The sequence below is a fragment of the Peromyscus eremicus genome, chromosome 1 (assembly GCF_949786415.1).
Source record: "Peromyscus eremicus chromosome 1, PerEre_H2_v1, whole genome shotgun sequence".
Lineage (NCBI taxonomy): Eukaryota > Metazoa > Chordata > Mammalia > Rodentia > Cricetidae > Peromyscus > Peromyscus eremicus.
In genome coordinates, this window is record NC_081416.1 from 158,903,997 (window position 1) to 158,925,401 (window position 21,405).

At 50.6% G+C, this 21,405-nt stretch overlaps 1 protein-coding gene across 1 annotated transcript in view; it reads left to right on the forward strand.

Moving 5' to 3' along the window:
- Positions 1 to 21,405, forward strand: part of Ryr1 (ryanodine receptor 1) — a 128,656-nt gene that overhangs the window by 21,190 nt on the left and 86,061 nt on the right. The window contains exons 20-30 of the mRNA XM_059279630.1: positions 639 to 743; positions 1,249 to 1,352; positions 3,318 to 3,401; positions 4,374 to 4,681; positions 6,207 to 6,409; positions 7,706 to 7,880; positions 8,003 to 8,211; positions 13,073 to 13,467; positions 17,254 to 17,386; positions 19,113 to 19,273; positions 19,777 to 19,942. Of these exons, the coding sequence (XP_059135613.1) occupies positions 639 to 743; positions 1,249 to 1,352; positions 3,318 to 3,401; positions 4,374 to 4,681; positions 6,207 to 6,409; positions 7,706 to 7,880; positions 8,003 to 8,211; positions 13,073 to 13,467; positions 17,254 to 17,386; positions 19,113 to 19,273; positions 19,777 to 19,942 (2,043 nt within the window). The remainder of the gene's footprint in view (positions 1 to 638; positions 744 to 1,248; positions 1,353 to 3,317; positions 3,402 to 4,373; positions 4,682 to 6,206; positions 6,410 to 7,705; positions 7,881 to 8,002; positions 8,212 to 13,072; positions 13,468 to 17,253; positions 17,387 to 19,112; positions 19,274 to 19,776; positions 19,943 to 21,405) is intronic.

Genomic DNA, 21,405 nt, shown 5'->3' on the forward strand with positions numbered 1-21,405 from the left:
AATCCCCCAGTGAGGGGCTGGGGTGTGGCTCAGTGGTAGAGCCCCTGCCTAAAATCCCCCAGTGAGGGGCTGGGGTGTGGCTCAGTGGTAGAGCCCCTGCCTAGAATCCCCCAGTGAGGGGCTGGGGTGTGGCTCAGTGGTAGAGCCCCTGCCTAGAATCCCCCAGTGAGGGCTCGGGTTCAGCAGTGTAGGGTGACTGCCTGGTGTCTGAAGCGCTGGGTTCCAGTCTCACCAATGTGTGTGGAGCACTCTTGGTAAGAGTTGTCGCTGTCTTTACAGAGAGAAGGAAATAGCTGCCCATCCAGCCAGTGTTTTCTGAACAGCTTTCTGGCTCTGACGCTCGCTCTGGTTGGGTGGTTCTGGAAGCTCAAGGACTAGGGCAGGCCAAGCTCTTTCTCCAAGGAGTTCCCAGTCCACAGGGACACATGGGCCTGGCCCCAGGTGCTCCTTAACTCTGATGATGCCACACCCTTGCTCCTCTGGACATTACCTTACTAGTCAAGGGGGGGAACAGGGCTTTGGCGTATCACTGCTGGCGGAGGAGGCCAGCCAGGACTCACTCACACTATTGGGAAAAGAGGTCACAGTGGAGATGCAACCAGATCACAGAGATCTCACAAATGTCCCCCTCCCCCCAGATCGTCTTGCCTCCCCACCTGGAGCGGATTCGGGAGAAGCTGGCAGAGAACATTCATGAACTCTGGGCACTGACTCGCATTGAGCAGGGGTGGACCTATGGTCCGGTGAGCCGAGACCCCCAAGAGGGAGGAGCAAGGATGGTGGGGGGGAGCGAGGATGGTAGGGAGGAGCAAGGATGATGGGGAGGAGCAAGGATGGTGGGGAGGAGCAAGGATGGTGGGGAGGAGCAAGGATGGTAGGGAGGAGCAAGGATGGTGGGGAGGAGCAAGGATGGTGGGGAGGAGGAAGGATGGTGGAGAGGAGCAAGGATGGAGGGGAGGGGCAAGGATGGTGGAGAGGAGCAAGGATGGAGGGGAGGGGCAAGGATGGTGGAGAGGAGCAAGGATGGTGGGGAGGAGCAAGGATGGAGGGGAGGGGCAAGGATGGTGGGGAGGGGCAAGGATGGTGGGGAGGGGCAAGGATGGTGGAGAGGAGGAAGCAGTACTGGGACTTCAAGTAGCAAGGAGTCTTCGAGTTGCAGGTGGCAGAAGCATAGGTGGAAGAGCAATGGGGCAGCATATAGGGTGGGGGTGAAGGGTAGCCCCGAGATTGACCCCAGTGCTCCTCTAGGTTCGGGATGACAACAAGAGGCTGCATCCATGTCTTGTGGATTTCCACAGCTTGCCAGAGCCTGAGCGGAACTACAACTTGCAGATGTCAGGGGAGACACTCAAGTGAGAGAGCTGGGGGGCGGGGCAGAGGGTGGGGGTGACTGAGGAGGGCAGAGGGTGGGGATGACTAAGGAGGGCAGAGGGTGGGGATGACTGAGGAGGGCAGAGGGTGGGGGTGACTGAGGAGGGCAGAGGGTGGGGGTGACTGAGGAGGGCAGAGGGTGGGGATGACTAAGGAGGGCAGAGGGTGGGGATGACTGAGGAGGGCAGAGGGTGGGGATGACTGAGGAGGGCAGAGTGGGGATGACTGAGGAGGGCAGAGTGGGGATGACTGAGGAGGGCAGAGGGTGGGGATGACTGAGGAGGGCAGAGTGGGGATGACTGAGGAGGGCAGAGGGTGGGGGTGACTGAGGAGGGCAGAGGGTGGGGATGACTGAGGAGGGCAGAGTGGGGATGACTGAGGGGGGCAGAGGGTGGGGGTGACTGAGGAGGGCAGAGTGGGGATGACTGAGGGGGGCAGAGGGTGGGGGTGACTGAGGGGGGCAGAGGGTGGGGATGACTGATGGGGGCAGAGGGTGGGGATGACTGAGGAGGGCAGAGGGTGGGGATGACTGAGGGGGGCAGAGAGTGGGGATGACTGAGGGGGAGAGAGGGTGGGGATGACTGAGGGGGGCAGAGGGTGGGGATGACTGAGGAGGGCAGAGAGTGGGGGTGACTGATGGGGCCAGAGAGTGGGGATGACTGAGGAGGGCAGAGGGTGGGGGTGACTGAGGAGGGCAGAGTGGGGATGACTGAGGAGGGCAGAGGGTGGGGGTGACTGAGGAGGGCAGAGTGGGGATGACTGAGGAGGGCAGAGGGTGGGGTGACTGAGGAGGGCAGAGTGGGGATGACTGAGGAGGGCAGAGGGTGGGGGTGACTGAGGGGGGCAGAGGGTGGGGGTGACTGATGGGGCCAGAGAGTGGGGATGACTGAGGAGGGCAGAGTGGGGATGACTGAGGGGGAGAGAGGGTGGGGATGACTGATGGGGGCAGAGAGTGGGGATGACTGATGGAGGGCAGAGGTTGGGGATGACTGATGGGGGGGCAGAGGGTGGGGATGACGGATGGTCAGGAGGGGGTGAAGGAGAGACAGAGGCGGAGACTGGGAGAAATGAAACCAGAGGGTTGGAGTGTGGGTCAGTGGTGGGGTGCTTGCCTGGAATCCACCAGTGCGGGTCTGGGGCTCAGTGCTAGAATGTTCTTTTGGCATGCACAGGGTCCTAGATTACATCTCCAGGGTAGCCTAAATAAATAAATAAATAAATAAATAAATAAATAAATAAATAACCAAAAGAGTGTGAGGGGCCTGGAGTGACGGCTCCGTCAGCAGAGTGTTTGCTGCCTAAGCTTGAGCATCTGAGTTTAGATCTCCTGTATAAAAAGCCACATGGTGGTGTGTACCCCAATACCAGCACTGGGGAGGAGACTGGAATCTTAATGGCCAGCCATGTACCCAGTTGGTGGGCTCTAGGTGAGAGACCTTGACTTGAAAAATCAGGTAGAAACTGGGTGAGGAAAGACATCCAACACTGACCCGTGGCCTCTGCACACACACACACACATGCATACATATGCACATGCAAATGTGTGCACAGACAGTATCTGAGACAGACAGGACCACAGAGAAGGGAAAGGCAGGTGTGGTGATGTGTGATCCATCATCCCAGATACTCGAGAGGCTTGAGTCCACGACTTTGAGACTGGCCCTGTGACACAGTGAGACACTCACACAAGCAGTGAGACAGGAGGCAGGAAGCCATAGCAAAGGACAGACAGACGTGGGAAGTGACAGAGAAAAGCGTATTCAGGAAAAACTGACTGTGACCAAAGAGATGTAGAGAGGAAGACAGAAGTCAATGAGACCCAAAGAGGGAATACAGACACCACAGCAGCCAGAGAAAGAACTAAAGAGAAAGACCCAGAGGCAGGTGAAGGGGGCAGGGAGCTGGGGGGTGTGTGTGTGACCTTGTTGTTCCATTGCCCTGCTTAGGACTCTGCTGGCCCTGGGCTGCCATGTGGGCATGGCTGACGAGAAGGCTGAGGACAACCTAAAGAAGACAAAACTCCCCAAGACGTGAGTGTGGGTGGCCCCGGGCGGGTCTCAAGAGACCAAAGAGCCATGTGCTGAGGCTGACGTCATAGATGGGAGTGCAGGGGTTAGGATGCAGTCTGTAGGGTCAGGGGTCAGGGATCAGGGCCTTAGGGTCAGAAGTGAGTGTCCGGGATTGAGAAGTTAGGAGTTCCAGACATGGAGACTGAACCAGGGATACAGGGCCAGGATCTGCCCTGGGAATCTAAGGTGGAGTGCAAAGTCAGAGGTAGAAGGCAAGAATCCAGAGGTTGCTGGAGGGGTAAGTAATCGGTCCTAGGATGATGGCTGAGGGATTAGAAACCCTGAGTTCAAAGGTCAAGGACTTCAAAGCCAGGTGTTTAAGGGTGATTGGTCAGAAGTAAGACAACCCAAAGCTAGAGGTGAGAAGTCACAAAGTGTGGTATGGGGGTCAAAGGAAAGACCCCCAAAATTGGTTCAGTTCGCAGCACCCACCTGGAGAGGTTCACAGACACCTGTAACTCCAGTTCCATGGGAGCTCATGTCCTGTCTCTAGGGCCCAGAAACTCATTCAGACACACATACACATAAATAAAAAAATATGTTAACTTTTAAGAAGTGAAGGGGGTTGCAGAGGTCAGTAGTGCCAAGCCCCACAGGTAAGGACTCTTGCTGTGCGAGCCTGGTGATCTGAGTTCAATCCCTGGGACCCACAGAAAGATGGGAGGAGAGAATTGATTCCACAAACTTGACCTCCATGTGCACCATGGTATACTTAATCCCACACATATCATAAACACACACACAAAAACAACAGGGCTCAAGATCTTAGGGTCCTGGGACAGACCAAGATTCCACAGCCAGCCCAGTGTGGGTGATGCACACGTTTAATTCCAGTACGCAACAGGCAGATCTCTGTGAGTTCGAAGCCAGCCTAGTCTACTCAGCGAGTTCCAGGCTAGCCAGGGCTACACAGTGGGACTTTTGTATCTGCAGGTATATGATGAGCAATGGATACAAGCCGGCTCCGCTGGACCTGAGTCACGTGAGGCTGACACCTGCACAGACAACCCTGGTGGATCGCCTGGCAGAGAATGGGCACAACGTATGGGCGAGAGACCGTGTGGCACAGGGCTGGAGCTACAGCGCTGTGCAGGACATCCCTGCCCGCAGAAACCCTCGCCTCGTGCCCTACCGCCTGCTGGATGAGGCCACCAAGCGCAGCAATAGGGACAGTCTCTGCCAGGCTGTGCGTACCCTGCTGGGCTATGGCTACAACATTGAGCCACCTGACCAGGAGCCCAGTGAGTGCTGACCTCTGTCTCCACCCCTACGCTCACCTTGACCTTCAACCCTGACCCTTGATCTATGACCCAATTAGCCTCAAATGGTTGACATTTCCAATCTTTTGTTTTGTTTTTTTGAGACAGGATCTTGTGTAGCTTTCTTTGGAGCCTGTCCTGGATCTCATTCTGTAGACCAGGCTGGCCTCGAACTCACATAGATCTGCCTGGTTCTGTCTCCCGAGTGCTGGGACTAAAGGCATACATCACTACTGCCTGGTGACATTTCCAATCTTAACACTGAGTGGACTGATGAGCATTGACCCTTCCCCTCAACCATGACCCTTACCCATCATCCCTTTCTTGGCCCTAGTCTGACCACTGGCCTTGATCTGACTCAGTGTTTCTGTGGGCCAGGACCACAGTGTTGAGCTGTGGGATCATGCCAGGTGCCCAGTGAGTGCTGGCCTCCACATTTGACCTTTAACCCCAATCCCTGGGTATAGCTATAACATGAAACCACTCAAACAAGGAACCAAGAACTGAGTTTCTAACCCCTACCTATAACTTGATCTTTCACCAATTCCTAAACCAAGCCTTGACCCTAAGACTGACCGTTGTCCCCAGTCTCTCCCTCCCTCTTCCTTCTTTTCTGCACACTTTATTTTTTTTGTCTTCTGAGGAAGGGTCTCAATAGCTGAAGCTAGCCTGGTATTTATTATGTAATCCAGGCTAGACTCAAGATCATGAGCTCCCGCCTCAGTGCCCTGTGTACTGGGATTATAGATATGCACTACCATGCCTGCCTGTGATTATTATTATTTTCAAGATGGTGTCTCATGTAGCCCAGGTAGGTCACGTGAGCCTCCAACATGTATAGTTGAGGCTGGCCTTGAACCCCTGGTGACTCTTTATTTGTTTATTTGGGGGGGCAATATTTTTTATTTTTTCTCTTCCCCCTCTTCCTCCTTCTGAAACATTATGCAGCCCTGGCTGGCTTTGAGCTCACAGAGAGCCTCCTGCCTCTGTCTCCTGAGTGCTGGCATTGAAGGCATGGGCCACCATGCCTGGTGTAGTTCTTTATTCTTGAGAATTTCATAGACGTATACAATAAGATCATATCCACCCTCATCTTTAACACCCCCAATATGCTCCTCCTCCCAACTTCGTGTCCCCTTTTATTTTCTGACGGTCACTAAGTCCATTGAGTGCTGCTTATGAATGTATAGGCGTGGCACCCTCTGGAGCATGGGAAATCTACCAGTAGCTACATATTCAAAACCATGATGCTCGGCATGGTGGCTTTAATCCCAGCGCTCGTGAGTCAGAGGTTGGTAAGATCTGTGAGTTCAAGGCCAGCCTGGTCTCTATAGCAAGTTACAGGCCAGCTAGCGCTACACAATGAGAGCTTGTCTCAAAACAACAAACAAACAAGCCACCGAGACAGTGTGAAGACCCTCAGCTTTTCTGGTCTCTCCTCTCCTCTTGACATCTTGAAATCCACTTCCTGCCCGGCTTCTCTAACTCTACCTTGCCTCTTCCGTAGGTCAGGTGGACAGCCAGGCTCGTGGGGACCGGGCCCGCATCTTCCGGGCGGAGAAGTCCTATGCAGTCCAGAGTGGCCGCTGGTACTTCGAGTTTGAAGCAGTCACCACAGGAGAGATGCGGGTGGGCTGGGCAAGGCCTGAGCTGCGACCTGATGTAGAGCTGGGAGCTGATGAGTTGGCCTACGTCTTCAATGGGCACCGAGTGGGTACCTCCCTCGACTCCATTCTGTCAGGCCCTGTGGTTTCTCCTAGTCACACTTCCTAGTTTGTGCCTTACTGTTCTTTGATCCGTGCATCTACTGCACTGTTTATCCATGCATCCATCCACCCACCCACCCACCCACTCATCCATTATCTATCCATCCACCCACCCACCCATTCACCCACCCACCCACCCACCCATCCATTATCTATCCATCCACCCACCCACCCACCCATCCATTATCTATCCACCCACCCACCCACCCATCCATTATCTATCCATCCACCCACCCACCCATTCACCCACCCACCCACCCATCCATTATCCATCCACCCACCCACCCATTCACCCACCCACCCACCCATTCATTATCTATCCATTCATCTGCTCACTCACCCATCCATCTATCCACCCATCTATCCAACTATCCATCCATCCATCCATCCATCCATCCATACTATTCACCATCATCCATCTATGCATTTTTTTTTTTGAGGATGGGGTCTCTCTATATCGCCCTAGCTGTCCTGGAACTCACTATGTAGACCAATCTGGCTTTGACTCACAAAGATCCATCTGCCTCTGCCTCCCAAGTGGTGGAATTAAAGGCATGCACTACCATGCTCAGCTTTTTTTTTTTTTTTAAAGACAGAGTCTTGACATATATCCCTGGCTGGCTTGAAACTGGCTATTTAGCCCAGGCTTGCCCTAAACTCATAATTCTCCTGCCTCAGTCTCCTGAGTACTGGGATTGCAGGTATGAATCACTGTGTCCAGCAGCATCCATCTTTCTGTCTGTGCCTCTATCCATCTACCCATCCATTCATCTGTCCACTCCATCTATCTACCATTTATTTACGTGTGCATCTCCTCACATTTTCTTTCTTCCCTCCATCAAACAGTGTGACCTCTCAACTCTCCATATCTTTTCCCATCCAGCCCTGTACCAGTCTTCTCCTCCATCCACATCATTATCCACCAATTCTGGGAACCTATGGGTCTGTACAGAGGATTTTCATAGGCTAAATTTTCTCTTTCTGCCTTCGTTTGCTTCCGGCCCAAGCCCTACAGTCCCACCTTGGTGGTGTGCATGCCCCTGCCAACGGGCACAGCAGCACAGTGGGGTGGAGACAGTGACGGCAATTTCAGGGTTCACGGATGAGGGAGACGGGAACACTGTGGATGACTTTCTGTTTCCCGTGCGCTGAAGTTGATGCTGCCTGTGTCTCCCGGATGCCCTTTGTCTCCACTTCCCTGAGTGTCTATGCATCGTGTGTTCCTGGCTTCTCCTCACAGGGCCAGCGCTGGCACTTGGGCAGTGAGCCATTCGGACGCCCCTGGCAGTCAGGCGATGTTGTCGGCTGCATGATTGATCTCACGGAGAACACCATTATCTTCACCCTCAATGGCGAGGTCCTCATGTCTGACTCAGGCTCGGAAACCGCCTTCCGTGACATTGAGATTGGGGACGGTGAGGGCTGAGACCCCTTTACGTAGTCTTCCTGCCTCTTCCCGCCTCTAGTTCTCCACCTTCCCCAGCGCCTCCTCCCTGAGGACGCCTGCTCACCCCACACGTTTGTCCCTTTCCCTCAGGCTTCCTTCCGGTCTGCAGCTTGGGACCTGGTCAGGTGGGTCACCTGAACCTGGGCCAGGATGTGAGCTCCCTGCGATTTTTTGCCATCTGTGGCCTCCAGGAAGGCTTTGAGCCGTTCGCCATCAACATGCAGCGGCCAGTTACCACCTGGTTTAGCAAGAGCCTTCCTCAGTTTGAGCCTGTGCCCCTTGAGCATCCCCACTATGAGGTAAGAATTGGTCCCCATTCACACGGTTGTTATTATTATTCTGTGCTGCTGAGGCTCAAAGGGTGTGGTGTGTGCTAGATAACATATCTCCTTTTTTCTCTCTTGTGGTGGTTCCAGGGATTGAACCTAGGGCCTTTCACATGCTAGGCAGGTGTCCTGCCACTGAGCCACACCCCAGCCTCTCACTGGGGGATTCTAGGCAGGGGCTCTACCACTGAGCCACACCCCCAGCCCCTCACTGGGGGATTCTAGGCAGGGCCTCTACTGCTGAAATACATGTTCTGGAATAACATAATTTATGTCCTTCTTTTCACAATCCCTCTCCCTGTCTCTTCTATGCATAAACGTCATCGAAGGAGGTGCCAACATAATGGGCTCCCGGGGTTGCCTTTTAAAGTACAGTCTCCACAAACAACTTTCCCTCTTCATCTATAAAACAAGAGATGAGAGCAAAGAAAATCATAATTAAATGACCCCACTGGAACCTGCTGTGGCACAGTCCTGTTGTCCTAGAACTTGGGCGCTTGATGGCAGAAGTTCAAGGCTGTCTTTGGCTACATAGAGAGTTCGAGGTCAGCCTGGGTGATGTGAGACCCTGTCTCAAGAAGACAAAGGATGAATAGGAAAAGGAAAGGGAGGGACATTGTGACCAGTTGGGACACTGTGCTCTTCACCCTAAAATACTACAATGTGCATGTCTTCAGAGCTATGGCATGCTCAGAGAGAACTCAGGGCAATGGTGAATATCAGGACATCAGACACTGGCACACTATGGCCTAATCCCCAGGCAGCCCATGATTAAATCTGTCCAGTTGTGGCAATCAGACCAGGATCCACTGCAGGTTCACATGCTACATTTAGTGATTAGGTCTCTGTGTAGAATGTTTCTGATGTTTTTCTGTCTTTTATGGCATTGAGTTTAATACATTTTAAAAAGATTTATTTATTTTATTTTATTTGTATGAATGTTTCGTCTGGATGTATGTCTCTGTACCATGTGTGTGCCTGGCCCCTGTGGAAGTCAGAGGGTGTCAGATCTCATGGAACTAGAGTTAGGGATGTTTGTGAGCCTCCTGTGGGGGCTGGAAATAGAACCTGGGTCCTCTGTAAGACCAGCTGGTGCTCTTAACCACAGAGCCATGTATCTTTCCAGTCCTGACTTGGACATTTTTGAAGACTGTATGTTTTGTAAAATGTCCTTCAATTTGGGTTTGGGAGATATTTTACTATACTCAGGTTCACATTATGTGTGTGTGTGTGTGTATGTGTGTGTGTGTGTGTGTGTGTGTGTGTGTGTGTTCTGTAGAAATATCACAGAAGTTAAGTTGTGCCTTCCATTGTACGAGGTTGCTATATCTGTTTTGTTTTAAATTTTCTTTGATTATTCTGTATGTATGGATGTTTTGTCTACCTGAATGTCTATCTGCCTCATGTGCGCCTGATGCCTATGGAAGGCGTTAGATTCCCTGGAAGTGGAGTTACAGATGGTTGTGAGCCACCATGTGGAGGCTGGGAATCAAACTCAGCTCCCCTGGAGGAGCAGCCAGTGTGCTCTTACCGCTGAGCCGCCTTGTGTCTCTGGCCCGGAGGTTGCTAGAGTTTATCGCAGTCAGCCTTCTGTACCGTGTGCCATTCGCTCTGTATCCATGGCTTCAACCAGAGGCGCATCAAAAACATTTGAGAAGACTTTGCCTCTGTATGAACGTGTGCAGATTTTCTTCTCACCATTATTTCCTAAAGAAAACAGCCATTCCCATAGCACCGAACTGTGTTGTGTGTCATATGTATGTTTAAAACATGAAGAGAAAAGGCTGGGAATGCAGCTCTGTAGTAGAATGCTTGCCTGGGATGTGCCGGGTCCTAGGTTTGATCACCAGCACTAGAAAGAGTAAGTAAATGTATAAACAGCATATGGAGGGTGTGTGTGAGTTAGATGTGAGCACTGTGCTGTTTTACACAAGGAACCATTCATCTGGCCTCTGCAAACGACTTGAACACTCCACACCGTTATGCTGCCTGTCAGCTGTGGCTGCTTAATTGAATGGAATCCGTCAGATTGCTCCCCTGCCGAGCTGCTGTTTTTCTCTCTGTAATTAATAAGTGATCAAAGACAACAACCAAACCAGGCTTGGCAGTGCGTGCCTGTTTCTCCAGCACTTGGGAGTAGAGGCAGGGAACTCGGATGTTCAAGGTCATCTTTGTCTACATAGTAAGGCTGAGGCCAGCCTGGAGGTAGAGGTGGAGACTGTGTTTCATAAGCAACAAAAACTAGCCAGGTGTGGTCATATATGACTTTAATCCCAGCACCTGGGAGGCAGAGGCAGGTGAATCTCTACAAGTTTGAAGTCAGCCTCGTCTACATAGAGTTCCAGGCTAACAAGGGCTGCATAGCAAGACCCTAACTCAAAAACAAACCAGCAAACAAACAAAAACCATCTCCTCCTCCTCCTCCTCCTCCACCACCACCACCACCACCCCCTCCACGACCACCTCCATCACTTCCACTAACTCCACCACCACCTCCACCACCATCACCTCCACCACCTCTAACACCTCCATCTCCACCACCATCTCCATCACCTTCACTACCTCCACCACCACCTCCACCACCATCACCTCCACCACCACCTCCACCACCTCCATCTCCACCACCACCATCACCTCCACCATCTCCATCACCTCCACCACCTCCACAACCATCTCCATCACCACCATCACCTCCACCACGACCATCACCTCCACCACCACCATCACCTCCACCACCACCATCACCTCCACCACCTCCATCTCCACCACCACCATCACCTCCACCACCTCTACCACCTCCATCTCCACCACCACCACCACCTCCACCATCTCCATCACCTCTACCACCTCCACAACCACCTCCATCACCTCCACCACCTCCATCACCTCCACCACCTCCACCATCTCCATCACCACCATCACCTCCACCACCACCATCACCTCCACCACCACCATCACCTCCACCACCACCATCACCACCACCACCTCCACCACCTCCATCACCTCCACCACCACCATCACCACCACCACCTCCACCACCTCCATCACCTCCACCACCACCATCACCTCCACCACCACCACTCCCACTACCAACACAATCAGTGATGTGTGGGGGATATTTTAGAACTAAGGATTTAGAAGGGTTTTTAGTGGGGCCATGTCTGAGATGGGGTTTTGGAAAGGCATGTCTGTTGGCAAAGATCGCAGGAGTGCTGGTGGAGCCTGAATGGCCGGCCAGAGTGGGTGTAACGGGAGGTGGAATGAGTGTGAATGTGCTTTTGCCAGAGAGGAGAACCAGAGCAGACAACAGAACACTACAGCATCGAGAATGAAGAAGCCAGAACACAGAACCACCTAGACAAATCTCACAAACACAATGCAGAGTGAGAGCAGTCAAGTAGAACAGATCCCAGGCTGTGGGAGTCCGTTCATAGAATGTTCCAGAACAGGCCAAGCTAATCTGTGCTGTGACAGATTGAGAAATCTGTTACTGGAAAAGAATAATTCAGAGACGCTGCTGGTTCCTTCACACACAAGTCACAGGAGGGAATCTTTTGTTGTCAGGGAACAATGGAAGGAGGGCTCTTAAGAAAGGAGGGAAAGAGAGAGGTGAGAAAAAATGTGTTCCATAGGCACAGTTTGGGGTGAATTCTCCAGGTACAGGAACACAGGACCAAGCAAGGATTTGGTACTTGGAGAGATCAACTCCACTTCTGCTGCCTGTGGAATAGTCTCAAGAAAACCTGTGAGAAGCCTGGGTTGGTGGCACAGCCTGGGACCCTGCACTCAGGAGGCTGAAGCAGGAGGATCAAGAGTTTGAGGCTAGCCTGGGCTACATGGCAAGGCCCTGTCTCATAAATCCAAGGCCTGGAATGCATCCTAGTGGTTCATCATTTGCCTAGCATGTACAAGGCCCCGGTTCCATCCCCAGCAACACACGTACGTGTACACACACACTTGCAAATCCTCGAGAGTCTGTCTTGAGCACATAGCACACAGGACTCTTTGGGGTTGTGCCCTTTCTGTAAGCCAAACTGGCCAAGTGGTAAAGGGGACCTAGGTCCATTTCTTTATCTGGGTGATGAGTGCACGGGAGTGTGCAATCTGTAAAAATCCATGGTGACACCATGTCATTGCACTGTTCATCCTTCCCGGGCATCACGTTTTTGCCAACTCTCCTCTGGGGAGGCTCTCCATAACTCTAACTCTTCCAAGCTGCTCTCTGCAGAGTTCCCCCAGGATCCCAGGAAGGCAGACCCCCTCATTGCATTCACTCATGTGTTTCTAGCTCCTAGAACAGTGCCTGGCACTCAGTAGGTGCTCCTGAGATATTTGTAGTATGGATAGATGATGTATGGATGGGTGGATAATGCATGGACAGATGGATGATGAATGGATGCATGGAAGGATGGTGATGCACAGATGGATGTGTAATGCATGTATTTATGTATGTGTATGTATGTCTGAACAGGGATGAGTGCATGGGTGAGTGGTGGGCAGATGGATGAATGCATGGGTGGATGCATGCATGCATGCATGTGTGGAGTTATGCATTGAATGCATATGTGGGTGTTTTACTCTGGAGTGCATAGGTAGGTCCTGAAAATTCCTCCAAGTAATGCCAGTACAGGACCAAGCTGTTACCCTTTATAAGGCTCAGAGCTTGAGCACAGGCTGATAGCACTCCACAGCCAAGCCCCATTCGCCCAGAGGAGAGGTTACCTTTAGATAATTCCCACATAGAGGTCCAGTAGTGACTTTACATGGAACCATGTTTAGGACCCTGGCCTAGCTCACAAGCCTGGCTCAGAGCTTCCTCCCTTCCTCTCCCAAGGTGGCCCGCATGGATGGCACTGTGGATACACCTCCATGCCTTCGCTTGACCCACCGCACCTGGGGCTCACAGAACAGTCTGGTGGAGATGCTGTTTCTCCGGCTGAGCCTTCCGGTCCAGTTCCACCAGCACTTCCGCTGCACCGCAGGAGCCACACCCCTGGCATCCCCTGGCCTGCAGCCTCCTGCCGAAGATGAGGCCCGGGCAGCAGAGCCTGATCCTGACTATGAAAACCTGCGCCGCTCAGCTGGAGGCTGGGGAGAGGCTGAGGGGGGCAAGGAAGGAACTGCCAAGGAAGGGGCACCTGGAGGCACTGCCCAGGCTGGGATTGAGGCCCAGCCTGCCAGGGCGGAGAATGAGAAAGATGCCACCACTGAGAAGAACAAGAAGAGAGGGTGAGTCCACACTGGGGCTAGAATGGGGCTCAGGGTCTGTTCTGGGATACCTACTTATGCAACTTCAATAATTTAGGAAGCCTCCATTGCACCCCAAAGGGTGTGCTAAGGTGTGGCTAAGCGAGGTCAGAACACTGAGAGATCTTGTCTCAGGCGGATGCTATTATTTTCCAATGATGCTGTCATTTCCACAGAAGTATGAAATTGGGGAATCCTACTACACAGCATGGAGGATGCTGCCATCCTTGTGTATCTGGTGGGCCCCAAAGTGCTCAACAGATGTCATTATCCATGAACACTAAAGGGGAGCTGCCTTATCTGGTTTGGAGCTTACTGTGCCCTCCCCCCATGCCTCAGTGGACACGGAGTGATCTTCTAAGTTGGGATCCATTCTGTGTCTCCAATGCGGCCCCCAAAACTAATGTTAGCTAGATACAGTGGTGCACGCCTTTAACCCTAACACTTAGGAGGCAGAGGGAGGTGGATCTCCGTGAGTTCAAAGACATCCTGGTCTATGTAGTAAGTTCTGGGACAGCTAGGGCTACATAGTGAGACCCTGTCTTGAAAAAACAATAACACAATCCAAACAAATAACCAAAACTGAACTAACTTCAAAGAAGGCCTCTAGAAGGCCTGCTGGATTGAAAGAAAATCTCCCTTCCCCTCTTAGGACAGTGACTTTCAATTCAGTACAGTGCTGCCTCTTGGAGGTTGTTTGGAAATGATGGAGTGTTGTTGATACTATCACAGTGGAGGCGGCTGTTGTTGGAAGATCCCACACACCTTGTAGTGTATAAGACAGTGTACACGATGAAGACTTGCTAACCAGGCATGGTGGCTGGTAATTCTAGCATTTGGGAGGGGAAAGCAAGAACCCTAAGTTGAAAGCCAACCTAGGCTACATAGAAAGAACCCACCCACCTCAAGAACAGGCCAAGTCAAGAGGTCCCGTAGAAATTCCCCACACAACCCAGGTTGTTGCTAAGACAATGGTTTCTTCTCTGCAAACTGACAGCAGGGCCCCGTTGCCCAGGACAACACTCCCACAACTCATTGAACGTGGAGAAGTTGAGCTAGTATTACATGGAGCCTTTGCCCCTATGTTCTAGTGTCTTTGGTACAGGAAGTTAATGAGAAACTTAGACACCAACCTAGCCACAAAACCTTCGACCTACAATCTGTCCTGCCTTCAAGATGTTCTTGGGCAATGGTGGCACAGAATTTGTGGAAATAACCAATCAGTGTTTGATTTGACTTAAGGCCCTCTCTATGAGATGGAACCCACATCTGACACTGCCTGGTTGACCAGGGACCATAGACTAGATAGCCTAAAGATCTAGGGTAAAACCAAATAGTACTGATCAAAAAAAATGTCAATAAAATGACTCCCACTGACATTCTGCTATACTCAGGGATCAGTGTCTTATCTAGTCATTGTCAGAGAAGCTTCCTCCTGCAGCAGATGGGAAGAGATGAAAAAAACCACAGCCAGACAATGTGCAGAGAGAGAGACCTTGGAACATACATAAATGGGATGTCTCCATCAAATCGCTGCCCTCTGAGCTCAGGGAACCCTGCAGAAGTGAAGACAGAAAAAGCGTAAGAACCAGAGATAACGGAGGATATGAGGGGAACAGGGTCCTCTGAAACAACTGAGCAGAGACCATATGCACTCAGAGCCTGAAGCACAGGGCCTGAACAGTTCTGCACCAGGTCCTCTGAGTACATAGTACAGCTTTCAGCTTACTGTTTTTATGGTACTGCTGAGTGTGTGAAGGAGTAGCTCTCAGATTCTTGTGCCTGCCCTTGGGGCTCTCTTCCTTCTCTTGGTTTGCCTTGTCCAACATTGATGGGACAGTTTTATTTTATTTTACTATATTTTATTTTGTCACGTTTGGTCGTAATCTTTTAGAAACCTGTTGTTTTCCTTTTTTTATTTTGTTTTGTTTTGTTTTTCGAGACAGGGTCTCTCTGTGTAGCTTTGAAGTCTGTCCTGGAACTCACCCTGTAGACCAGGCTGGCCTTGAACTCACAGAGATCTGCCTGGCTCTGCCTCCTGAGTGCTGGGATTAAAGGCGTGTGCCACTGCCGCCAGGTGCCTGTTGTTTTCTAATGAGACCGAAATGGAGTGGATTCAGAGGGGAGGTTTAGTGGGGAGAAACTTGGAGGAGTAGAGGGAGGTGAAACTGTAATCAGGATACATTGTATGAGAAAAGAATCTATTTCCATAAAAGAAACCCTAACTAAGACACCATCCCTGCGCTGGTGGTCCTGGATTCTATAATAAAGCAGGCTGAACAACCATTAGGAGCAAGCCAGTAAGCAGCACTCCTCCATGGCCTCTGCATCAGCTCCTGCCTCCAGGTTCCTGTCCTGCTTGAGTTCTTGTCTTGACTTCCTTCAGTGATGAACAGTGTGATACAGTGATGGTGGTGCATGCCTTTAATCCCAGCACTTGGGAGGCAGAGGCAAATGGATCTCTGTGAGTTTGAGGCCAGCCTGGTCTACAGAGTGAGTTTCAGGACAGCCAGGGCTACACAGAGAAACCCTGTCTCGAAAAAACAAAAACAAAAACAAACCAACCAACCAACAAACAAAAAAAACAGGCTAAGTGTGGTACACTCCTGTAATCCCAGCACTTAGGAGGCAGAGGCAGGACTGTTCTCCTAAGGCCAGCCTGAGACACATAATGAACCCTGTCTCAAAAACAAACAACATCAATTAAAATAAAACAAACAAAAAACCAAACTGGTCTGGGAGGATGACTCAGTAAAGCGCTTGCCTTGAAAGCACGAGGCTTCAGTTCGATCCCCACAACCCACATGGAAGTGCAAGTGGTCTGGCATGGGCTTGCCATCCCAGGGCTGCCGAAGTGTAGGCAGCAGGTTCCTATGGCTCTCTGACTAGCCAACCTAGTCTATTCAGGTGAATTCCATGCCAACAACAGACACTGTCTCAGACAGTCAAGGCTACACAGAGAAAACCTCTCTTGAAAAACCAAGAGAAAAGAAAGAAAGAAAAAGAAAAGGACACACTGTCTCACAGAACAAGGGGGGTGTCACTCCTGAGGACACCCAAGGTTGTCCCAAAGTTATCCTCTGGCCTCCACAAGCATGCACACACGGGCACCCACATGAATACATACATACATACATGCATACACAGAAAGAAAGAAAGAAAGAAAGAAAGAAAGAAAGAAAGAAAGAAAGAAAGAAAGAAAGAAAGAAAGAAAGAAAGGGAGGGAGGGAGGGAGGGAAAGAGAGAAAGAAAAAAGGAAGGAAGAAAGAAAAGAAAGAAAGAAAGAAAGAAAGAAAGAAAGAAAGAAAGAAAGAAAGAAAGACAAATGGCAAATGTTGATTTAGGGAAACCACTGTGTGTTCCCAAAGAGGACCTCCATATTTCTGGTTACCTTCTTTATTTTGCCTTGTTTTTATTGTTTTGTTTGGAGTCTCACATAGCCCAGGCTGGCCTCCAATTTGCTGTATAGCTGAGGATGGCCTTGAACTCCCAGTTCTCTCGTCTCACCCCCTAGTGGTTGTGCACCACCACACTTAGCTATCAGTAGCCCTCTCTAAAGGTGAGTGGCCCAGCACCCACAAGTACAGCTCACAGCATCTCCGGAATAGACTGGGCTGGGCCAGCCAGGAAGCTCTGCCCTCCAGAGGCAAGTTCTGGTGTTAAGAGGGTCTAATCAGGACAGATGCGGGTGACGTGATGGCTGTGGTGGGAACGCAGGGGCTGGGCTGAGGAGCAGCTTCTCATGGCAGGCTCTCCTCTGACCTCCAGGTTCTTGTTCAAGGCCAAGAAGGTCGCCATGATGACCCAACCACCTAGCACCCCTGCTCTGCCCCGACTCCCTCGAGATGTGGTACCTGCTGACAACCGTGATGACCCTGAGATCATCCTCAACACCACCACGGTGTGAACCTAGAACCCTCAACTCGGGGGACGCCTCAGCATAACAGGGAAACGCCAAAGTCTCCAGTTCATTGCTGCCATCCTTATAGCTGAGATACCCCAGCACACTGTAGAAAGTGTGGATAGAGCACTCACTGATGCGATCCTCTGAACCCTGTGTTCACGAGTTAGTGACCCGAAGACGTCAGGGGGCTCAATGAAGCTAGAAGTCAAGCTAATATCACTCTTAGGGACCCCAAAGTCCAGAGGGTAAACTAATATAGATCAACATTCGGGATCAATTATAATATAAACACAGTACATGAAATTCAAAAACCGCTCTAATATATTCCTGGGAGTAAACATCAGTAGTAATCCCACTATGGTTTGAGTCCTCAGGTGTTTGTTAAGACAGAAATCTTATTCCTGTTGGGCTTGCAGACACAGGCATGTCATCCCAGCTACTTGGGGGGGGGGGGGGCTGAGGCAGGAGGATCACACATTTAAGGCCTACCTGGGCTGCAGAGGAGTTCAAGACCAGCTTGGGCAACACAGTGCAGCCTCAGCGATAGAGCAGCTGCCAATATTCATGAGGGCCTAGATTCTACCCTTAGTCCAGGAGAGGAAAGGAGAGGAGGGGAGGGGAGGGGAGAGGAAAAAGCAAAGAGAAATGTATCTTAGCACTTAGGTGTAGCTAGAGTTTTCCTGCCTGGCGCACAGTCAGGACAAATCTCTCTCACCTGCCAGTCCCGCGCTCAGACCCGACCAAGTAAACACAGAGACTTATATTGGTTACAAACTGTATGGCCGTGGCAGGCTTCTTGCTAACTGTTCTTACAGCTTAAATTAATCCATTTCCATTAATCTATATCTTGCGACATGGCTCGTGGCTTACCGGCATCTTCACATGCTGTTTGTCATCGTGGTGGCTGGCAGTGTCTCCCTGACTCAGCCTTCCACTTCCCAGCTTTATTCTCCTCCTTGTCCCGCCTACACTTCCTGCCTAGCCAACGGCCAATCAGTGTTTTATTTATTGACTAATTAGCAACACACCTGCCATACAGACCATCCCACAGCACTTAGGACCTTAGGATCATAGACCACCTCGGGGCCACTTGGCCGGGTCATTTCACTGCCCGGTGCCTTCCAATGGACGGACTGTGGTTTCCTCGCCAGTAAATACAAGGGTAAAAATGGTACACGCCCTCCCTCTCCTGCCCCCCAGTGAGGTGGCTGGACTGAGACTGTGGTTAGATTGTGTAAAAAACCACTTAGAGCAATAAGCTATTACTGTGAGCTTTTTTTATTAAGAAAAATTTTGTTTGTTTCACATACCAATCAAAGATCCCCTCTTCCTTCCACCCACCCCTCCAGCATCCCCCTCCCAACTCACCCCCCTATTGTGAGCTTTTTTATTATTTTATTTATTTATTATTTGTATTTTATATTTTATTTTATTATTTGTCTTTATTTTTATTTTAAATTATTTTTATTTATTTTATTATTAATTATTATTATTGTTATTGCTGTAGTTTGAAGAGGGGCCCAAGTGTAGGGGTGCCACCAAATATTCCTAGGGGATCCCCCAATCTAAAAAACTTTGAGTAGTGAAACCAACACAAACCCTTAGCTCAGGGCTTCTCTCATCTCGTAACTTCCTGGTGAACTCCCAGAAGCCACGAGATGGATTTAGAGTCCCAAGAAAGGCCATCTTCCGACTGACGTCTGGTCTCTCTCTGTGTCCCCAGTACTATTACTCTGTGAGGGTCTTCGCGGGTCAGGAGCCCAGCTGTGTGTGGGTGGGCTGGGTCACCCCTGACTACCATCAACACGACATGAGCTTTGACCTCAGCAAGGTCCGGGCAGTGACAGTGACCATGGGGGACGAACAAGGCAACGTCCACAGCAGGTGCGGCACAGTGGGAGGACTGTGTGCAGGTGGGAGGTTGGCGTGGGTAGGATCAGGGCCTCCAGCCACCAGCTTTGGAGCTGCCAGGCTGTGGCTCCTGAGAACCTTCTGGAACAAGGGGAATCATGGCGCCCACCTCAGAAGCTTTTGTTCTGTTTATGGCCATTGCTCTCTAATTGCTCCTCTCTTCTCTTCTCTTTTACTCTCTTCTTTTCTATTTTATCACCTCCCATTCCCCCTCCATCTCTTCCGGCTCCCACTTCTGATCCTCCCTTTTCCCCCTCTGTTCTTCTCAGTCCTCTTTCCAAGATGCCTGTGCTAACCTAAGGATTCTAGCTCTGGGGGGCCGGGGCCTGGGGCGTGGGGTTTCTGTGCTCAGTTTTCAGGTAGTGCGCGTTTGGGAGTGGGGCTCTGAGGTCATGGTATTCCAGGAGTGTGGGGAAGGAGACACCCAGGGTCCCCTGGTGGAGGATGTATGCCATAACCATGTCTGTCTTTTCCAGCCTCAAGTGTAGCAACTGCTACATGGTGTGGGGTGGAGATTTTGTGAGTCCCGGACAGCAAGGCCGGATCAGCCACACGGACTTTGTCATTGGCTGCCTGGTGGATTTGGCCACTGGCTTAATGACCTTTACAGCCAACGGTAAAGAGAGCAACACCTTTTTCCAGGTGAGCCCAGCCCCTCACAGCTTAGCAACAGCATCTGTGTTTCCTAGCATTCCAGAAGGACCCTTTATAATCGCCCCTGAGGTCAGACCCTGGAGACGTGAAACAGCCTAGTCTACCCTTGGGAGTCACCGGGAGACTGTCTACCTGAACTTCCATTAAACTTATGCCCAGATTGTGGGAGACAGCAAAGCCTTGGCATAGAAATTAGGTCTCTTTAGTCCCTCATGGGCGGGGTGACATCAGTCATCAGTTTCACCAATTAGCACACACACTGGGATGGCCCAAATCTTCAAGTGGGCTTTTCCTTTCCAGCATTTTATTATTATTACTACCATTATTATTATTTAAATGTTCACATGTATTTTGAATACACAGAGACATCTAAGGAGCTGCACAGTAAGTCCCTATTCATAAGTCCACCACCAAACTCTGTCATCTTTGCCACGAATATGCCTAACCTACCTATCCTTTAGCCCATCTAAGATGGTCCTCTCAAAATTTTATTTATTACTATTTTTAATTTTTAGAAGTACCTCCCAATAGAGTTCCTTATTGGGAGATTTATTTATTAGATTTGTTATGTGTATGAGTGTTTTGCCTGCATGTACATAAATGTGCCATGTGCATGCCTGGTGCTCACGGAGCCAGAAGAGGGCATCAGACTCCCTAGAACTGGAGCTACAGATGGTTGTGGGCCACCATGAGGGTGCTGGGAATTGAACCTGCGTCCCCTTCAAGAGCAACAAGTGCTCTTAACCACTGAGCCATCTCTCCAGTCCCTATTTTATTATTTTACGAGACAAGATCTTTAGCCCAGGCTGGCTTTAAACTCACCGTGTAGCCAAGGATGACCTAAACTCCTGAACCTTCAGCCTCCCAAGTGCTGGGGTTCCAGGCCTGTGCCACCGCGCTCAGCTTGCAAAACTGTATTTTAAATGGGGAATTTCAGAAATATACAGGAGCAGAAGAGCACAGTGAGGCACCAGGTCCCCATTACCAGCGTCAACCGCCACCCACTCAGAGCCAATCTCATTTCGTCTTACGCCTACTTCCCTCCCACTCCCACTGGAGATTCTGAAAGAAATTGCCGACATCATATAGTTTCAGCTCTTTAAAAGATAAAGATTATTTTTAAAAGGCAGAGCCACAATACTGCTATCACCAAAAAGAAAAAAAGTCCCTAACTGTTCCTGTCATCAAATATCTAGTTCATGTTCTGCTTTCTCCGATTGTCCTGCAAATGTCTCCTTGCCATTTCTTTGTTCGGATCAGAATCTAAGTGGAGCTGTATCCTTTAACGAGTTCCTACATCCTCTAGATCTCCTCACACACTTCTCTCTCTCTCCTTCCTTCCTGTTTTTTTTTTTTTTTTTAAGATAGGATCTTATGTACCCTAGGCTAGCCTATGTAGCTGAGGTTGGCCTTGAACTCCTGATCTTTCTGCCTCCACCTCCAAATGCTGA